This window comes from Tribolium madens, unplaced genomic scaffold, assembly GCF_015345945.1.
Source record: "Tribolium madens isolate multiple individuals breed KSU strain unplaced genomic scaffold, Tmad_KSU_1.1 Scaffold_91;HRSCAF=231;Tcas5.2_LG7, whole genome shotgun sequence".
In the NCBI taxonomy this organism is placed as follows: Eukaryota; Metazoa; Arthropoda; class Insecta; order Coleoptera; family Tenebrionidae; genus Tribolium; species Tribolium madens.
Window position 1 is genome coordinate 9186110 of NW_025401063.1, and position 14326 is coordinate 9200435.

The 14326-nt window shown below is 33.7% G+C and overlaps 3 protein-coding genes across 3 annotated transcripts; 1 reads left to right on the top strand and 2 right to left on the bottom strand.

Moving 5' to 3' along the window:
- Positions 1–238: 238 nt before the first annotated feature.
- Positions 239–9039, bottom strand: LOC123011425 (N-acylneuraminate-9-phosphatase). Its single transcript, XM_044408846.1, has 3 exons — positions 8811–9039; positions 3592–3766; positions 239–1686 (listed from the first exon to the last, which is right to left on the bottom strand). Exons 1-3 carry the CDS (start codon positions 8904–8906, stop codon positions 1142–1144), a joined length of 816 nt encoding a protein of 271 aa, XP_044264781.1. The 5' UTR covers positions 8907–9039; the 3' UTR covers positions 239–1141.
- LOC123011423 (neurochondrin homolog) lies at positions 3887–8750 on the bottom strand. Its single transcript, XM_044408844.1, has 2 exons — positions 8364–8750; positions 3887–6055 (listed from the first exon to the last, which is right to left on the bottom strand). The coding sequence occupies exons 1-2, from the start codon at positions 8473–8475 to the stop codon at positions 3984–3986; spliced, it is 2184 nt and encodes a 727-aa protein (XP_044264779.1). The 5' UTR covers positions 8476–8750; the 3' UTR covers positions 3887–3983.
- On the top strand, positions 8508–13388 carry LOC123011424 (sodium channel protein Nach-like). The gene is made up of 10 exons (XM_044408845.1): positions 8508–9656; positions 9705–9914; positions 9971–10136; positions 11940–12111; positions 12159–12262; positions 12314–12463; positions 12512–12698; positions 12745–12889; positions 12941–13041; positions 13276–13388. Exons 1-10 carry the CDS (start codon positions 9580–9582, stop codon positions 13380–13382), a joined length of 1419 nt encoding a protein of 472 aa, XP_044264780.1. The 5' UTR covers positions 8508–9579; the 3' UTR covers positions 13383–13388.
- Positions 13389–14326: the final 938 nt, after the last annotated feature.

A 14326-nucleotide genomic window follows, 5' to 3' on the forward strand; every position in this document is an offset into this window, starting at 1 on the left:
TAATATTAATTTAATTTTTTTTAACAAAACCGGTTTATGACGTAGTACTGAGGATCGTGCACAAGAGGCCACGGAATACGGGTTCCTAAGGCCGTTCAGTGTGAATATTTTGTAGCTAATAGTTGTATGTTTGTAACAATTATTCAATAAAAAAAAAATAGTACCAAAACAAACCTAGGAAAACCCCGACTTTTTTTAAAACGGAATTACAGATTCCTGTAATTAGGAAAAAAACACATTTTTTTAGGAATCTAAGAAATTTATTAAGACGTATGTTTACATAAGACATTGTTATCATAAAGTGTATAAAAAGTACATGAAAATATATCGTTTATGCATAGGTAATTGTTATGTGATGATAATGATACAGTCGAGTTAAATAAGTTGGGCGTCTAATTGTTACATTTGAATATTATGTTGTTTACACTACATTAAAAGTGGAATCTGTACATAGGAATCCTAGCTAAATGACTGATTTCTTTGATACGTCGACATAGTACGTTACTATAGCTCAAATCTTATTGAAACAAACTTAAAAATTAACAAAAATTTAGTAGAGCAGTTATTATTTAAAAAACTCTTTATACTATTATATCCCACACCAACTTAAATAAATCCTTACACAAAAAATAATTATTTGCACTTCATTACCATCAGATGACTTCTGTTTCTGATTATTTTGCACAAATCGGACAAAGTCCATATTGCACAATTATTGTTAAAAGCTTTTCTTTTATAACTTAAATTATTATTATTCTTAAATATCTAACAACAATATAACAATGCGTTGTTTCGACCACTTTAACATATAATCCTGATACTTTAAAAAATACAGTACTGAACACAACGATACATTCCTATAATTTAAAAAAAACGAAAAATTCTTGATACCCGTAACTCTCTTTGTGCCACACTTTTTCAACATTTTTTTAAGAAAATATAAGCTCTAGCGCATCTATATTTCTAGAGAATCTAACCTACTTCTAATTAGTCAGCCATAAATTCACAGCAAATTTAGAATATCTATCACAACTGCGAGATTTTTGTACCTTAAGTAACATGTAACATTACCTAAACTTTGGTGTAAGAACCTAAACGAAAAAATACTGCAATCATGTACTGACTCATCATGGGGCTCTTCCTAGCTGCCATCGCTGCTGTTACTATTGCTGTCTTCGAAATCAGGGGCACTGATTCGATGAACATTGCGTATCTCTTCTCTCCCCCTAAACCTAGGTACTTTGGGATTTTTCGGTAAAAGTGTTGGTAATTCGGTCACATTTTTGATTACGTAATCCGGCCTGGGGTCGTCATCCCCAATATCGATTGAGTTTAAAGGCACCCAAACCGTTCCTCCCAAATTCGCCTTCAATCCCCCCAGAATGTCGGTCTCTAACTTATCACCTACCATGATGCATTGCTGCGGTTGGACTCCCAGATATTCGCATGCTAAATTGAAAATCTGTCTGTGGGGCTTCTCCCATAGGAGGTCTCCCGAAACTAGCACGACATCGAAAAAACTTTCAAGATGCAACAGTTGGATTTTTTCCCATTGGGCCCTCGACGTGCCGTTTGTTATCAAGCCGACGAAGTAGTGTTGGCGCAACTTTATCAGCAAATTCTGAACATCAGAAGACAAAGCTAGATTGTCGTAACGTAACTGTAACCATATCCGATACACTTCCCCTGAAATAAGATATACGAGTTAGGGTCGGAAAGAATGAAACACATTCAATATGGTTATCGTTTGTTTTATTTCATATTTGGGTCAGAGAAAAAGAAATATTCCGCCGCGTAATGCTACTACTAGGTGGAGAACAGCCCCACCTCGAAATTTGTAACTTTCAATTGTTCGATCATCTTTTAATTGTTTGCCTTGATGGATGAGCCGTTGTTGCTCTGGCGGAATTCCCTCGCGTTCCTCTAGTTTTTCTTTTATTGTTATTATCTTATCGGTAGGTTCAACGTCTATTTGTTTCTCTTCACCGGTCAACGTCACCACTTTTATTAGCATTTTACAAGAATTAGATACACGGACAATTTTGATGAGGAAGGACAAAACGACAAGAAAGTGTCATTTTTGACAAGTGGTGACTTAATTGTTGGTACCATTTTGTATTTTTATATCTACAATGATAGACACGGAATTTTGAACATCAAATTTATGTCAGTTCAAAAAATGTCACTATGATTGTCGTTGAAACCAAAATTTAAAAGTTTTAGTTGAAATTCATTTTTGGCGTCGATTTTCCGAAACAATAATGCCATGTTTTCATATAAATTCAATGAATTATTTGTTGGCAATTTCTCTCTAGCTGTCAGAATAAAAATTATAAAAACCGAAAGTAAGGCTAGTTGCATAGGGTCCGTTTTACATTTTTGTCAGTCGAATGACAAATCGTCCAAAGTTCTGTGTCCGCAATTGTATTAATCAGTCAATGACCCTTAAATGATTTTTATTTTGAACATTTGCCCACTCATACGAGTATCATAGGTCAATGTTTTTGTTTTTAAGATAATTGAAACAAATTCAAAACTAATAGCAAAGCATAATGTAGCGCCACCATGAAGTATTTTCGCATAAAAATTGAACATCATTAATTAAATTTGTATTTAAATATGTATTTGAAAACTTAAAAACACTTAGCATTTATATTATTTACAGATGTTTTAAGTTTAAATACTTAAAGCATAATGTAGCACCATTTGCAACCATGAATTTTTAAATGAAGTATTTTCGCATGAATATTTCAATAACACCATTAATTAAATTTGGTACTTAAATATGTATGTAGGTACTTGAAAACTTAGCTTTTATATTATTTACAGATGTTTTAAGTTTAAATACTTGCTTTTATTTTTGTTATCTTAACATTCATATTTTTTTGATTTTTTTTATACAGGGTGATTCTTAAATAGACCGACAAAATTTTATCCTTGGTAGTATAAAATGAGAACATGCTGGAACAAAATATTTAAAAAATTCTTTGTTTAACCGTTTTCCAAATAAATTATATTAAAGTTATTTTTGAGATAAAGCGTACGCCACTGATGTGTTCATAAATAGTATTAGCACAGGTAGTGGAAACCATGGTATTAATTTGATAATAATGTACTTGATCATTGCAACAATTCATAAACGCCGTAAGCGGCACGGATAAAGGGGGTTTTGCCCCTAAAAGATATAAACGTAAAAAGGGTACAGTTTGTCTTCATTTATCCTTGGAAAGCTGTAATAAAATTTTGTCGGTCTATTTAAGAATCACCCTGTATAATCTAAATACTTGCTTTTTCTATGGACTTTTTATTTCTGAGTATTTTGCTTGATTTTATCAAATCTTCAAAATTTGGAGTGTATAATAAAAATACTTACATTATTTAATACACTCGTTCAATTAAAAAGCGTAATTTAAATGAAAATGGATCACCATAAAAAGTCCATAAACAACAATGTTGGAATATGCTAGGAAAAACTTGAAAAGTTGCCTGTGCCAAAATAAATATTTCTGGGATAATCAAACTCCTACGACATAGTTGAATCCTATTTAATCCGGTTTATTAAAACAAAGTTTCGTCAAGTGATCCGCTTACCTGCATACTTGTTGTACTGATCCCCCAACGCCTGAGCCCAAAGTAGCCTCCTCCACGCATCCAAACTCATCGATAAATTCTCCGGACATTTCCTAAAAGCCCTCAAAAACGCTTTCGAAGCATTCGTTGCTAAATCAATTGGGACAGACCATTTCTCCCACAGAATTTGCGGCAGCTACAAAAAAAAAACGTCATAGATACCCCATATTAATAGCTGTCATGACTATGCGTAAATTATTTTAGATACATCTACTGTTGCCAATTCCACCCACTTATCCCGAAATAAAACCACGTCTCATCGACAAATACATTTATTTAAATATAATACAAAATCGATTATTTCGTATAAAAATCAAACAAAAAAATGCATTAAAAAGCACAAACGCACAGATTTAATCCCCAAACAACTTCTTCCCTAATTCCATCAGTCTGTGGTTCCGACAAACTCTCAAAGCTTCAGCTTTTTTCAAAACATCGGTAACACTCTCATTGGCGTCGACCAAATGGCAGAGAAAATCTTCATAAGCCGACTTGACATTCGGTGGAAGAGTTCCAATTTTGACTTTCTTCAAAGTCTGGACGATGCCTTCAGCCCAACCGCTCTCAATTGCAAATTCGGAAATCCATGGGATTTGAGCGATGACACCTGACATGGTTTGCATTCCCAAAAACCAAAGTTCCATAAGCTCCATCCAGTGTTCTTTATAAGCCATCGAAACAACCAAAGCGGTCGGATCATTTGACTCATCAATGATATACGCATCCCACAAAAATCTAATAGTCGCTTGAATGTAACGACAGATCGAAAAATCATTCTTCTTCACTTTATTTGAAAGCTGCTTCAGCAACAAAAGACCCAAAACGGCCAAATTCCCGTGAAGAACGAGATTCTCAGGAATATCCTTCAACTCCGGCAAATTTTCAAAAATAAATTTGAGCAAATCGTTAAAAACTTCACTCTCTTCGACATATTTCGTTTCCAATACAGTGAGATTCATCAATACGTTACACGCGCTGATCATAGCGGTCCTCGAATCTTCCATTTCGGCCAAAATTTCAGGAGACAATTCTTGTTTTGGTTGGTTTAAAACTTTCAAACGTTCGGATCGTGGAACCGGGGGACGCTTATAATGGACAATGCTCCAATGAAACTGTACTAAGTCAACGAGAACTTTATCTTCATTGTGTTTCAAGATAATGGCACGAGCGGCATCCTCCACGGCCAAGTGACAAAGACCCGGTAAAAGGATCCTTAAAATATCCACAGAATTAGCAGGATTGGTTTCACTTTCAATCCCTGCCTTCTCAGCAACTCTTTTTGCCTTATGTGCGTTGAAACTTTCATTAGCGACTTCGAGAACGAATGGTAAGAGTTGGTACACCTGAGTGCGTAAAGCGGACGTTTCCTGTGCTAACCAGGCTGCCAAAACTCTAATCGTAGCATAAACAAACCATTTTTCATCTCCCGAAGGTTTATTCTTATCAGCAGCCACTTTTAATAATAGATTTATAATAGCAGTGAATGCTCCTTTCAAACCAGTATAAAGCGTCTGCTTCTCTTTCTGGTCCAAGTCTAGTTGATCCGTTGAAATATAATTAATTGACAATTCTAAAATAATGTAACAAGCCGTGACGAGATTTCTTTGGGCGGTTGCAGCTTTAAGACTTTTGCCGTCTAGTTGCATTCGAACTTCAATAGCTGCCAATTGTATTAGTAGCAAGAAAAATTGTTTGGGTTTCTCCTCATCGGACATAGCCCACTCGACTCCTAAAGCATCCAAAACACTCGACGCCAAAATTAAAGCAGGATTGCGTTGCTGGGGGCCAATTTTACTCTGAAGAATATCAGTGAGACCTTTGTAAAGACTCATAGGCCAAGTCTCCTTATCCGCAGTATTCACAATCTTCTTGGGACAATTAAAAATCAAAGCGTTGAGTACTTGACATAATTCGAATTTTCGTTTATCGTGATCTGTTTCAAAATCGACTGCGATTTTATTAAGCAAATTATGGAAAGTTTGTGGATTATTTTCGTCCCAGCTTTTTACTCCCAAATTGCTGACTAGAACGGCCAAAATGTTCAACGCTTCGTCTGACTGAAAACTCCCTTGGGAGTAAATCTCGCTCAGCTTTGCGATACCCCCGATTTCGATTAAGGCTTGTTGTCCCGGAGGGTAGCTTGCGATGCCCTTGAGACAGTTGTATGTCTCTCCGACACTCATAAGATCCTCGTCGTCGGCTTTTTGTACAATGTCGAGAAAAACGGGAACGTTAGCTAACATTTCGGGATGAGTGGCTAACTCTTCCTCGTTGCAGAAAACGGTGAGGATTGAGAGAGCCACCGATTTGTAGATACTGGGTGGACAATCGACGGGGACGTCATCGGTGAGTAGAAGACGTTTGATGAAATCGAAACCGATAGCTTCGAAGATGGCTTTCTTCGCCACGGAGTTGCAGTCTTTACCTTCGAATATAATCGAACATAAGATGCTATTTTCATGGTAACACAAGAAATTAAGTTATCGTTTAAGAGATAACAATGTTTTGTTACAGAAACAAGATACCTTTAACTTATTTGTCCAAGATAGGCCTACATACATGAGTCAGAAGTTAACAATGCGACAAGTAATAAACGATAACTTATTTCGGTAGTTGTTTACAATTTGGTCAAACGTTGAAACAGTGTGTTTTATTTTAGAAAATTCTAGTTAAATTACTGTTGGATGAATATGTAAATATATTTTGCAATAAACAAAAATACCAACATCCGCTATCAATATAACTTGCAAAAACACTCTCTTGCCAAATAATGACTGTCAGGGCAGGCTGCATTAGTTACGCATCAAAACGGAAATGCCGGTATTGCTGTGTGTAATTCAAATATTAGCAGCAGTACGATTATAAATTTATACAAACGTTTATTTGTGTCAAAAAAAAAGTTACCGGTATTTTAGAACGAGTTAAATATGCAAATATAATGGCTATAAAGTATTTAGTAACTGCAAATTGTATGAAACCAAAAAAAAAAATCCACACACATAAAGAATGACCAAGCTACTGATTAATTAAAAGTAATTACAGTGATTAAATAATTAAATAGTAAGCAGGCTTCGATTATAAAAATTCATCCTTTTAGACTCTAAAGAATAATAAAAGTAGCGAAAATAAACAAAGACACCATTTTCGCAATGTACAGTTGGTTGCAATAAAAACGGAAAATAGAATTTTCTTTAGATTGAAACAGGTTTTGCCCTTGTCAATTTAGTTGCAAATGTGTCATTTGTCGCATTCAAATATTTTTTTCTGCAATGCCGAGAGCATCAAATATGCAAATCAAGATAATCAATTAGTTAAGTACTTACGTGAAAACCCAATGAGTAGTGAGTACTACAGATTAACTGTAAGTTCTAACTTAACCTTTTAGAATTAAGCTATGTTCAAACTATGGATAAATATAAAAATCTGACATTTTTATGCTTAAACATTTTCCGATTTTTTCAATCAATTATTTGTTTTGTTTTTAGTGATTTCAATGATTGAAAAAAGTTCCGATCTATAGCTAAAAAACTATTAAATATGTGGTAATGCATTTCCTAATTTCCATTCCTTATTTTTGTCTTTGATTTGTTATTGACTTATTGGATAGTATGAATAAAGTGTAGCAAAAGCTTTTACTATAGTTTTGTTTCTTTCTTTCTCATAAAATCTAAATTACGTCTATCTTTTGCTATTACCTATAAGTAGAACCATTTACTTAACTTTATCCATACGACAAATTGTGTATGAAAACTAGAGTAAGGAGAATTACGAAATAAGTAAAAAAAAATGTTAAAAACTGGCATGAGGAAATATAGTGAACATTTCTTATTGATTATTATTTTTATTCTAGTGTATATACATTACTTTAACATTAACACTGATAATTTGCCAATAAAAAATGATAACAAAATTAACTTCTTTTGACTTGTCCTTGACAATGAATAAATACAGTAATTAGCAAAAACATGGCAAAAACTTTTACCACCCAACAAATAAGAAATTATTGTTAAATGCATAAAAACACAAAGTACACATTCGTTGTACTTATTTGTATACATATCTCATTGTAATCTACATATTTTTTGTGCATAGTCGTACACTTCCACGTTTAAAATCAGTTCAGCACCTATTATTTTATTACTTTTTTCGTAAAAAACCCTTGCTTCGTCATAACCAATTATTAGCTTACAATATCTTCATTTTACAACAAAATCCCTATATAATCAATTTTTCACTTTTGCGAATATTAACAAAAATTAAACCCAACATCGTTTGAATTGTTCCATTTGTAGATAGTGTTCAATAATAAAAGAATATTATTGGTAATCTTGATGATTAAGAAAATAATTTTTTTGTCTAAAGGTGTTAATAATTTGGCAACTACAACTGTGTTACTTTGCCAAATTGATAACCTGCATTTTAAACGCGCACCTGAACTAAATTACACATCATACTTGGTGAATGTATGTCTAAAAATAGCTCTACTGGTAAAAGTCTAAACAAGCCTCTCATTTCTCGTTTCCTTTTCTGATGTTAAACGTCAATTTTGACATTTCATCCCGAACCAATCAACGACATGCTTTTCTGAAACTTCAGCTAAATGAAAAAAAAACATACTGATCCACTAAAATTTCATGTAAAGGCAAATATATCAACGTTTGACCATGTTACACCTCTTGTAATCAATTTCTTGTATCGTTACCACAACGTTGCCTCATCTGTACATAACCTACCTTTGGCCAACTTGGTGATCATAAATAAAGCGGCGAACTTCTCCGTGTCGCTGTTTGTGTTCTTCAGAATATTGATGCACTTTTTAACAGCATCGGAGATTTGCCCCGCCATTGTTTCTCACAGGAGGCCCCTAGCACTACTGCGCCGCTTGCATGCGAAGCGTCAAGGTTATATTTAGTTACAGCGTCTCGACGCTTTCTAAATTCGGTAATTTTTGGTCGTCTCGTATCACTGGCACTATTTTTAGTATTCCAGTCGTTGACTCCTGCATGGAGCGTTATACACGTGCGACGATTCACAAGACAGCCCCCGTATGGCGGTCACGCGCATGCGTCCGTACGTCAAAAACAGCTGATTGGGACACTAATCGCTAAATCACGTTTCGCATTTTGGGGCCAAAGCCGGCTTACACGCTACCAAAGGGGATAAAGGGCAAGGAGGCTCACCTGACAGCACGTTTGCTTGTCGGCCTTCCGGGTGGCGATGAGGGTGTTGTCCAGGTCGAAGAGGATGGCGGATATTCCGGGGCGTCCATTTTCCATGGCTCGGAGTGCCAGCGGGGCATTAGAAGGGCCTGAATGGTTTAGAATGCACTCCGGATATACTTCACCCCGCAATATGTCATGGAAAGACAGAAAATGGACATCACGACCTCCCAGGCCCCCCTCTACTACAATGGATCCGAACCGATGAGGTCATCGGATGTTGTCACGTTGCGCGAGTCACGTGACTCCAGGAAAATTCCACTGGGGGCTTTATTTATAGAGTTTCTGCTTGGGGAAATAACGGTTTAATTCAGGGTGAAGCAAGGGAAAAGTGGAGACGGTAATAAATGACATAAATTCTTATTCGTCGCCCGCCACGAAGAACGCTCCCCTTTGCGTGATAACTTATTGAATTTTCAATTAACCAAAATCAGAAAGAATCGGAATTGTTAAAAAAATGAAAATGCTATAAATTAATAATTGTACCGCTGAGTTAAAGCATTACTCAGCAGAATCAGGTTTTCCGCGCTTTATAAAGACTTCCGTTTCGCCGGTCGTGGTAATTAATTAACAAAAAGCATTTCCGGTTAAACTGCTAGTAACCGCCGCCGCAATCCGCGTCCATTACTAACATGCCCTTGGTAATAATAACTAAATGAATAATTTATAGTAACACACCCTCATTATAATTTCAATATTCGACCCTCAAATCAGTCAATTCCACCGTTTGATGGAATCGTGCAACTTAGTACAAATAATGCTTAAATTAAAGAATAACAACCACAAGGCCGCTACTTTTCGTAATAAGTAAGTGTTTTCCGAATCAAGCAACTTCTTGAAACCATCTCATTTCAGACTTTTGTGGCCTTTTTTGGTATATGCTAGTTTTACAGGTTTTACCTTTTTTCTTGTTGTTAGTCTATGGAATAGGTTTCTCGAAAATCCGACGCTAACATCATTGGAAAGTTCATTATATTCAGTGAGCAATATACCGTTTCCAGGTGTATCACTCTGTAATCTAAATAAAATCAGTAAAAAACGGGCGCAAGAAATGGCTGAATATATGTAAGTAACTTGGAAAAGTAAAAAAAATTAAAATTTTATTAAGTGTTATGTTACAGCGTGAAAAAGACTGGACAAAATTACACAACAATTATGAGTTCTTTCAAGTTCTTGGGATTCTTGCATGATTCAAACTACGATAACAGTTATAATGTAGATGAGATAGACGAATTTCAAAATATTTTAGATTCCCTTCAACTCAAAACCACCGGTTTAATAAGAAATGTACGTTTTTGTGTATTTTAATTTACTTATTTGATAATGGCTTCGGTATAAATCGCGTTTACATTTTCTCATTTCTTCATGTAGGTACTCGTAGTTTATTAGTTCTATTCTAACAAATAAAAAGATAAAAAAGAGTGTTATTGTTAGATCATATTATTAAAACAAGACTGCAACTTCAAACCGAATGTTTAAAATAGTTTATTTGAATTCAAAATTATTGAACAAAGAGAGGGAAAAAAATCGTATCGCGGAAACACGTTTTCTGTAGTTTATTAGTGAACTGAAAGTAAAATACATATACCGTGCGATCAAATAAAAAATAAATTAGAGAAGGCGGTGACTAAAGTCCTTCAGATGGCAATCCTAATTTTTGACATCAAATGTCAGCGGAAACTTTGATAAGTTTGCGTTTTATTCCTTTTGAGTGAAATAATGTTCACTTGAGAACAGAAAATTTTTATTGCTGTACAAGAGGAAAACGGTTGATGGTCATTTTCACTTTCAGTTTGTGTGAATAATTTCCAGCCCAGATTCCCAGCCAATGTGTTGCCAACTGTAGAATTTAATCGACGCCTACTCTAATTTATTTTTTATTTGATCGCACGGTATAATCCGTCAAATTAAATTCTTTATAACAATATGCAAATTAGTTTAAAAAAAAAGTGACTATAAACATATTAGCTATTTATGTAAGTATCAAGTACGCAAAATAGGGTTTTAGGGGACGAATTGTAATTAATGACGAGGCGACGTAGGAGCCGAGTCTTTAATAAGAGGAGGCACCTAAAACCTTTTGCGTACGTGGTGCATTAAGATTTGTTAAAGCTCCCAAAACACGAATTCACATTCATTAAAAAAAATTCGTTACCATAGTAACCAATTTTATTTTTTAGTCCGCAAAAACTGTTTTTGTGGACTGAGTACCTAAAATAACCGTTTTGCGTACTATTTTATTGAGTCCGAAAAAAAAAATTGGGGACTCAAATGAGTCCGCAAAATAGCTACTATTTTTGGAAGCGTATACAAAAAAATATTTTTATAGTGATTTTTTCTTACTAACAGAACTCTGACACAATTACAATTAGATAAATTAAACGCAAGACAACACTTAATCGTGCTAACATAAAAACAAATTTTTGTTGTAAGTAGTTAATTATTACAATTTTATTATAATATTCTTTCCTACATTTTTTAGAGAACAAATTGNGAACAAATTGATATTATTAATTTTTGTTCAGAATATCTTTTTTTATTTGATAAGAAAATCTTTTGCTTTTTTTGTTAAACAACGGCACTTTTTTTTATTTTTATTGTATGTATAAAGCACAATTTTTTGTTCATTAAAAATAATAAATAGCCAATTATACAGTAGTTAACTCTAAATTCCATTATAAGATAGTGTTGTAATAAGAACCCTTGTCTATACGTACCTACATTAATAGCAAAACACAGAAAACAGTATTTTAAAAACAAGTTTCACAATTTTCTGTTCAATTTAATTAATTCATTTCATTAAAACCCATATAAATGTACGATTTACAAAGTTACAAAGTGGGTTCTAAGAAATGTCATAGGTTACCTGAGTATAAAATACGAAACCTTATATTTATTCAAACAAAAGTCAAGTAGCTCTTTTACCATTAAAAAAAAAACGTTGCTAGGCGGTATATTCACAAAATTTTGCATTTTTATTGGAGGATTTACAAAAGGTATTTGTAAAGCAAAACCAATTTTAATCTCGTGTAATCAATATTAAATTTAGTTTGAACTGAATACAAAATTGAAATAATGTAATTTCTTTAGCTGACCACACCTTGTAACGACCTCTTGCAACTGTGTCGCTGGAAGGGTCACAAAGTCAATTGTACAAATATTTTTCATATGAGACTCACTTTCGAAGGTTACTGTTGTGTTTTTAATTATGTAAAGAATACGTCAGAATGGTGGATGCGCCGGGCGAGAGACGAAACTTTGGGTAAGTTTGTAAACTCATTTTTGTCCGTCACTTTTTTGGTTTATTAGTTTTAGAATACGGATCTCCAGGGATAAGCAACGGTCTGTCGGTCGAACTTAATATTGATATAGACGACTACATTTATACCATGATGTCTTCAACCGGAGTTAACGTCAGTGCTTTCTGTTTAATTTCATATGATACCCTTGAAGTAATTTTTTAGGTGCATATTTTCATCCCTAGTGACTATCCCGACAAATCCAGCGGCGATTTGATTGAGAACATTGCCGACATCGGCACGGAAAACTTCTTGGAAATTATCCCCACGACCGTGAGGGCGGTTAGGGATGTAATGAACTACGCTGTTGACAAAGTAAATCTAACCTTCTCGTTTACGACCCCCGAAACTTGATTATTGTAGCGAGAATGCCTCTTCGAAGTGGAACAAAGGACACAGTTCGGGTTGTACTCGCAAAGCGACTGTTTTGTGGATTGCAGGGTGAGAAGTATGATGACTTTGTGCGAATGCATACCCTTTACTGTGCCTTTGAGTGACGACAGTACAGTTTGTACTTTGCGAGATCTTCCCTGCCTTGCGAGATATAAAAGTAATGAAAACAAATGAACAATAAATAGTCCAAAATCAATTTTCAGGTAAATGGTCATCTCTTGTTCCGGATAAATGGCACGAATACAATATAAAAGAACTGGAGGATGCGCTTTTGTGTTCAAAAACTTGTTATCCTTCATGCGATTCCACTTTGTATAGAGTTAGTGCATCCGCAGTTCAAATTAACAAGTATAAAAAACAACAATAACAATTCGGATTTTTTATCTAAAGCGGAAATAGTTCTAGGTTTAGTAACAGTACTTCTATTCATATTTTTTACAGGGACAGATATCATAATTTGTATAAACAAGATGTTGTCTATTATTGGTTTGAGATACTGAGTAATTATAATTACCACAGATACTCCGGATGCGAAAAAACTATGAAACCAAGCGTTTTCTATATTAACTTTATTAAAAACAAATTTATGACAAGAAAACTACCGTATAAATGTAGTAATAATAAGTACATGATGTATTCTGTGAAAAAAAAAAACAGTTTAATTAGAAATTGTTTCGTTCCATACTTTTTTCGCACCCGATATATTCTTTATCTGTCCACACTGTATTTTTTAGGTAATTATGGTGGTGTATTTGGAATAAGCCTTGGAGTCAGTTTAATTTCAATTATTGAATGTTTAATTTATTCTTTCAAGTTGTTGATAGGAAAATATAGATTATAAAAAATACATTGTTGTTATTTTTCGACTGACACACTATACGTTACTTTAATCACTTATTACTTCCTGTATAAATAAATTGTAAAACGATTCTATGTAAGTCTTTTTCCGGTCTTCAGCACAAAAAGTAAATGTAAGTTTTTCGAAAACAAAGATACACTAATTTATCAGAGTCACAGAATTTTGTCATTTTAATTCCAAAATTGCTTTCTCAAATATTTAGAAATGATCAAGAATAGTATATAAATACCTATGTACGTATTATTGACCTTATATTAAAATTGCAATTTGCCCTCATAAAAATGTCATCACTGAAAGATTAATTTATTTTTTTTAAGAAAATAATTTTGGTTTTAATTTTTCCGACTCAAAATCAAAATATGCTCTATTACAAAATCTCTGAGGCTCTAGTTGGTAAATTAATAAATAAATATGAAGGTGATAAAACATTGTAAAAAAAATATACACAGTTGTAGTTTGAGTAAGATTTCCGTGATTAATTGATTATACAGGGTGTTTCACATAACTTTACGAGGCTTATAAAAATATACAAAAGTCACAGAACACTGGATATAAAAATACACATTTAATTATTTAATTTTTCATCGTATTGTATGTACTATTAAAAAAGAATATTTTTAAACACTTTATCAAAAATTACACTTGCTTCATAGTTATGTATTATGAATTATCCCACATTTAGCGATCATAATGTAGTCAGTGATAAGGATTACTATATAGCCTTGCTATATGTATAAACTAGATAGTTAAGTACATCATTAGAAAACATATGTATCTACATAATTTGCCGATACATTTCTTAAGAACCTGTTATTATGCATTAGGTTATCCCTTGTGATTATATGCTATATTTGTATAATAATAATAAAAGAAGTTTGCAAACGATGTTTATTTTAGAAACCTCGTAAAGTTACAAAGTACAAAGC

What these genes read in the sequence shown, in the direction of transcription:
- LOC123011423 (XM_044408844.1), bottom strand. Translation starts at nt 8,475, where the DNA reads ATGGCGGGGCAAATCTCCGATGCTGTTAAAAAGTGCATCAATATTCTG. An exon ending in GATCACCAAGTTGGCCAAAG is followed by an intron (nt 6,056 to 8,363) that starts GTAGGTTATGTA and finishes TTATATTCGAAG; the next exon opens with GTAAAGACTGCAACTCCGTG.
- LOC123011424 (XM_044408845.1), top strand. Translation starts at nt 9,580, where the DNA reads ATGGAATCGTGCAACTTAGTACAAATAATGCTTAAATTAAAGAATAAC. An exon ending in GCCGCTACTTTTCGTAATAA is followed by an intron (nt 9,657 to 9,704) that starts GTAAGTGTTTTC and finishes ATCTCATTTCAG; the next exon opens with ACTTTTGTGGCCTTTTTTGG. An exon ending in TGAACTACGCTGTTGACAAA is followed by an intron (nt 12,464 to 12,511) that starts GTAAATCTAACC and finishes TGATTATTGTAG; the next exon opens with CGAGAATGCCTCTTCGAAGT.
- LOC123011425 (XM_044408846.1), bottom strand. Translation starts at nt 8,906, where the DNA reads ATGGAAAATGGACGCCCCGGAATATCCGCCATCCTCTTCGACCTGGAC. An exon ending in ACAAGCAAACGTGCTGTCAG is followed by an intron (nt 3,767 to 8,810) that starts GTGAGCCTCCTT and finishes TTTTTTTTGTAG; the next exon opens with CTGCCGCAAATTCTGTGGGA. An exon ending in TCAGTACAACAAGTATGCAG is followed by an intron (nt 1,687 to 3,591) that starts GTAAGCGGATCA and finishes ATCTTATTTCAG; the next exon opens with GGGAAGTGTATCGGATATGG.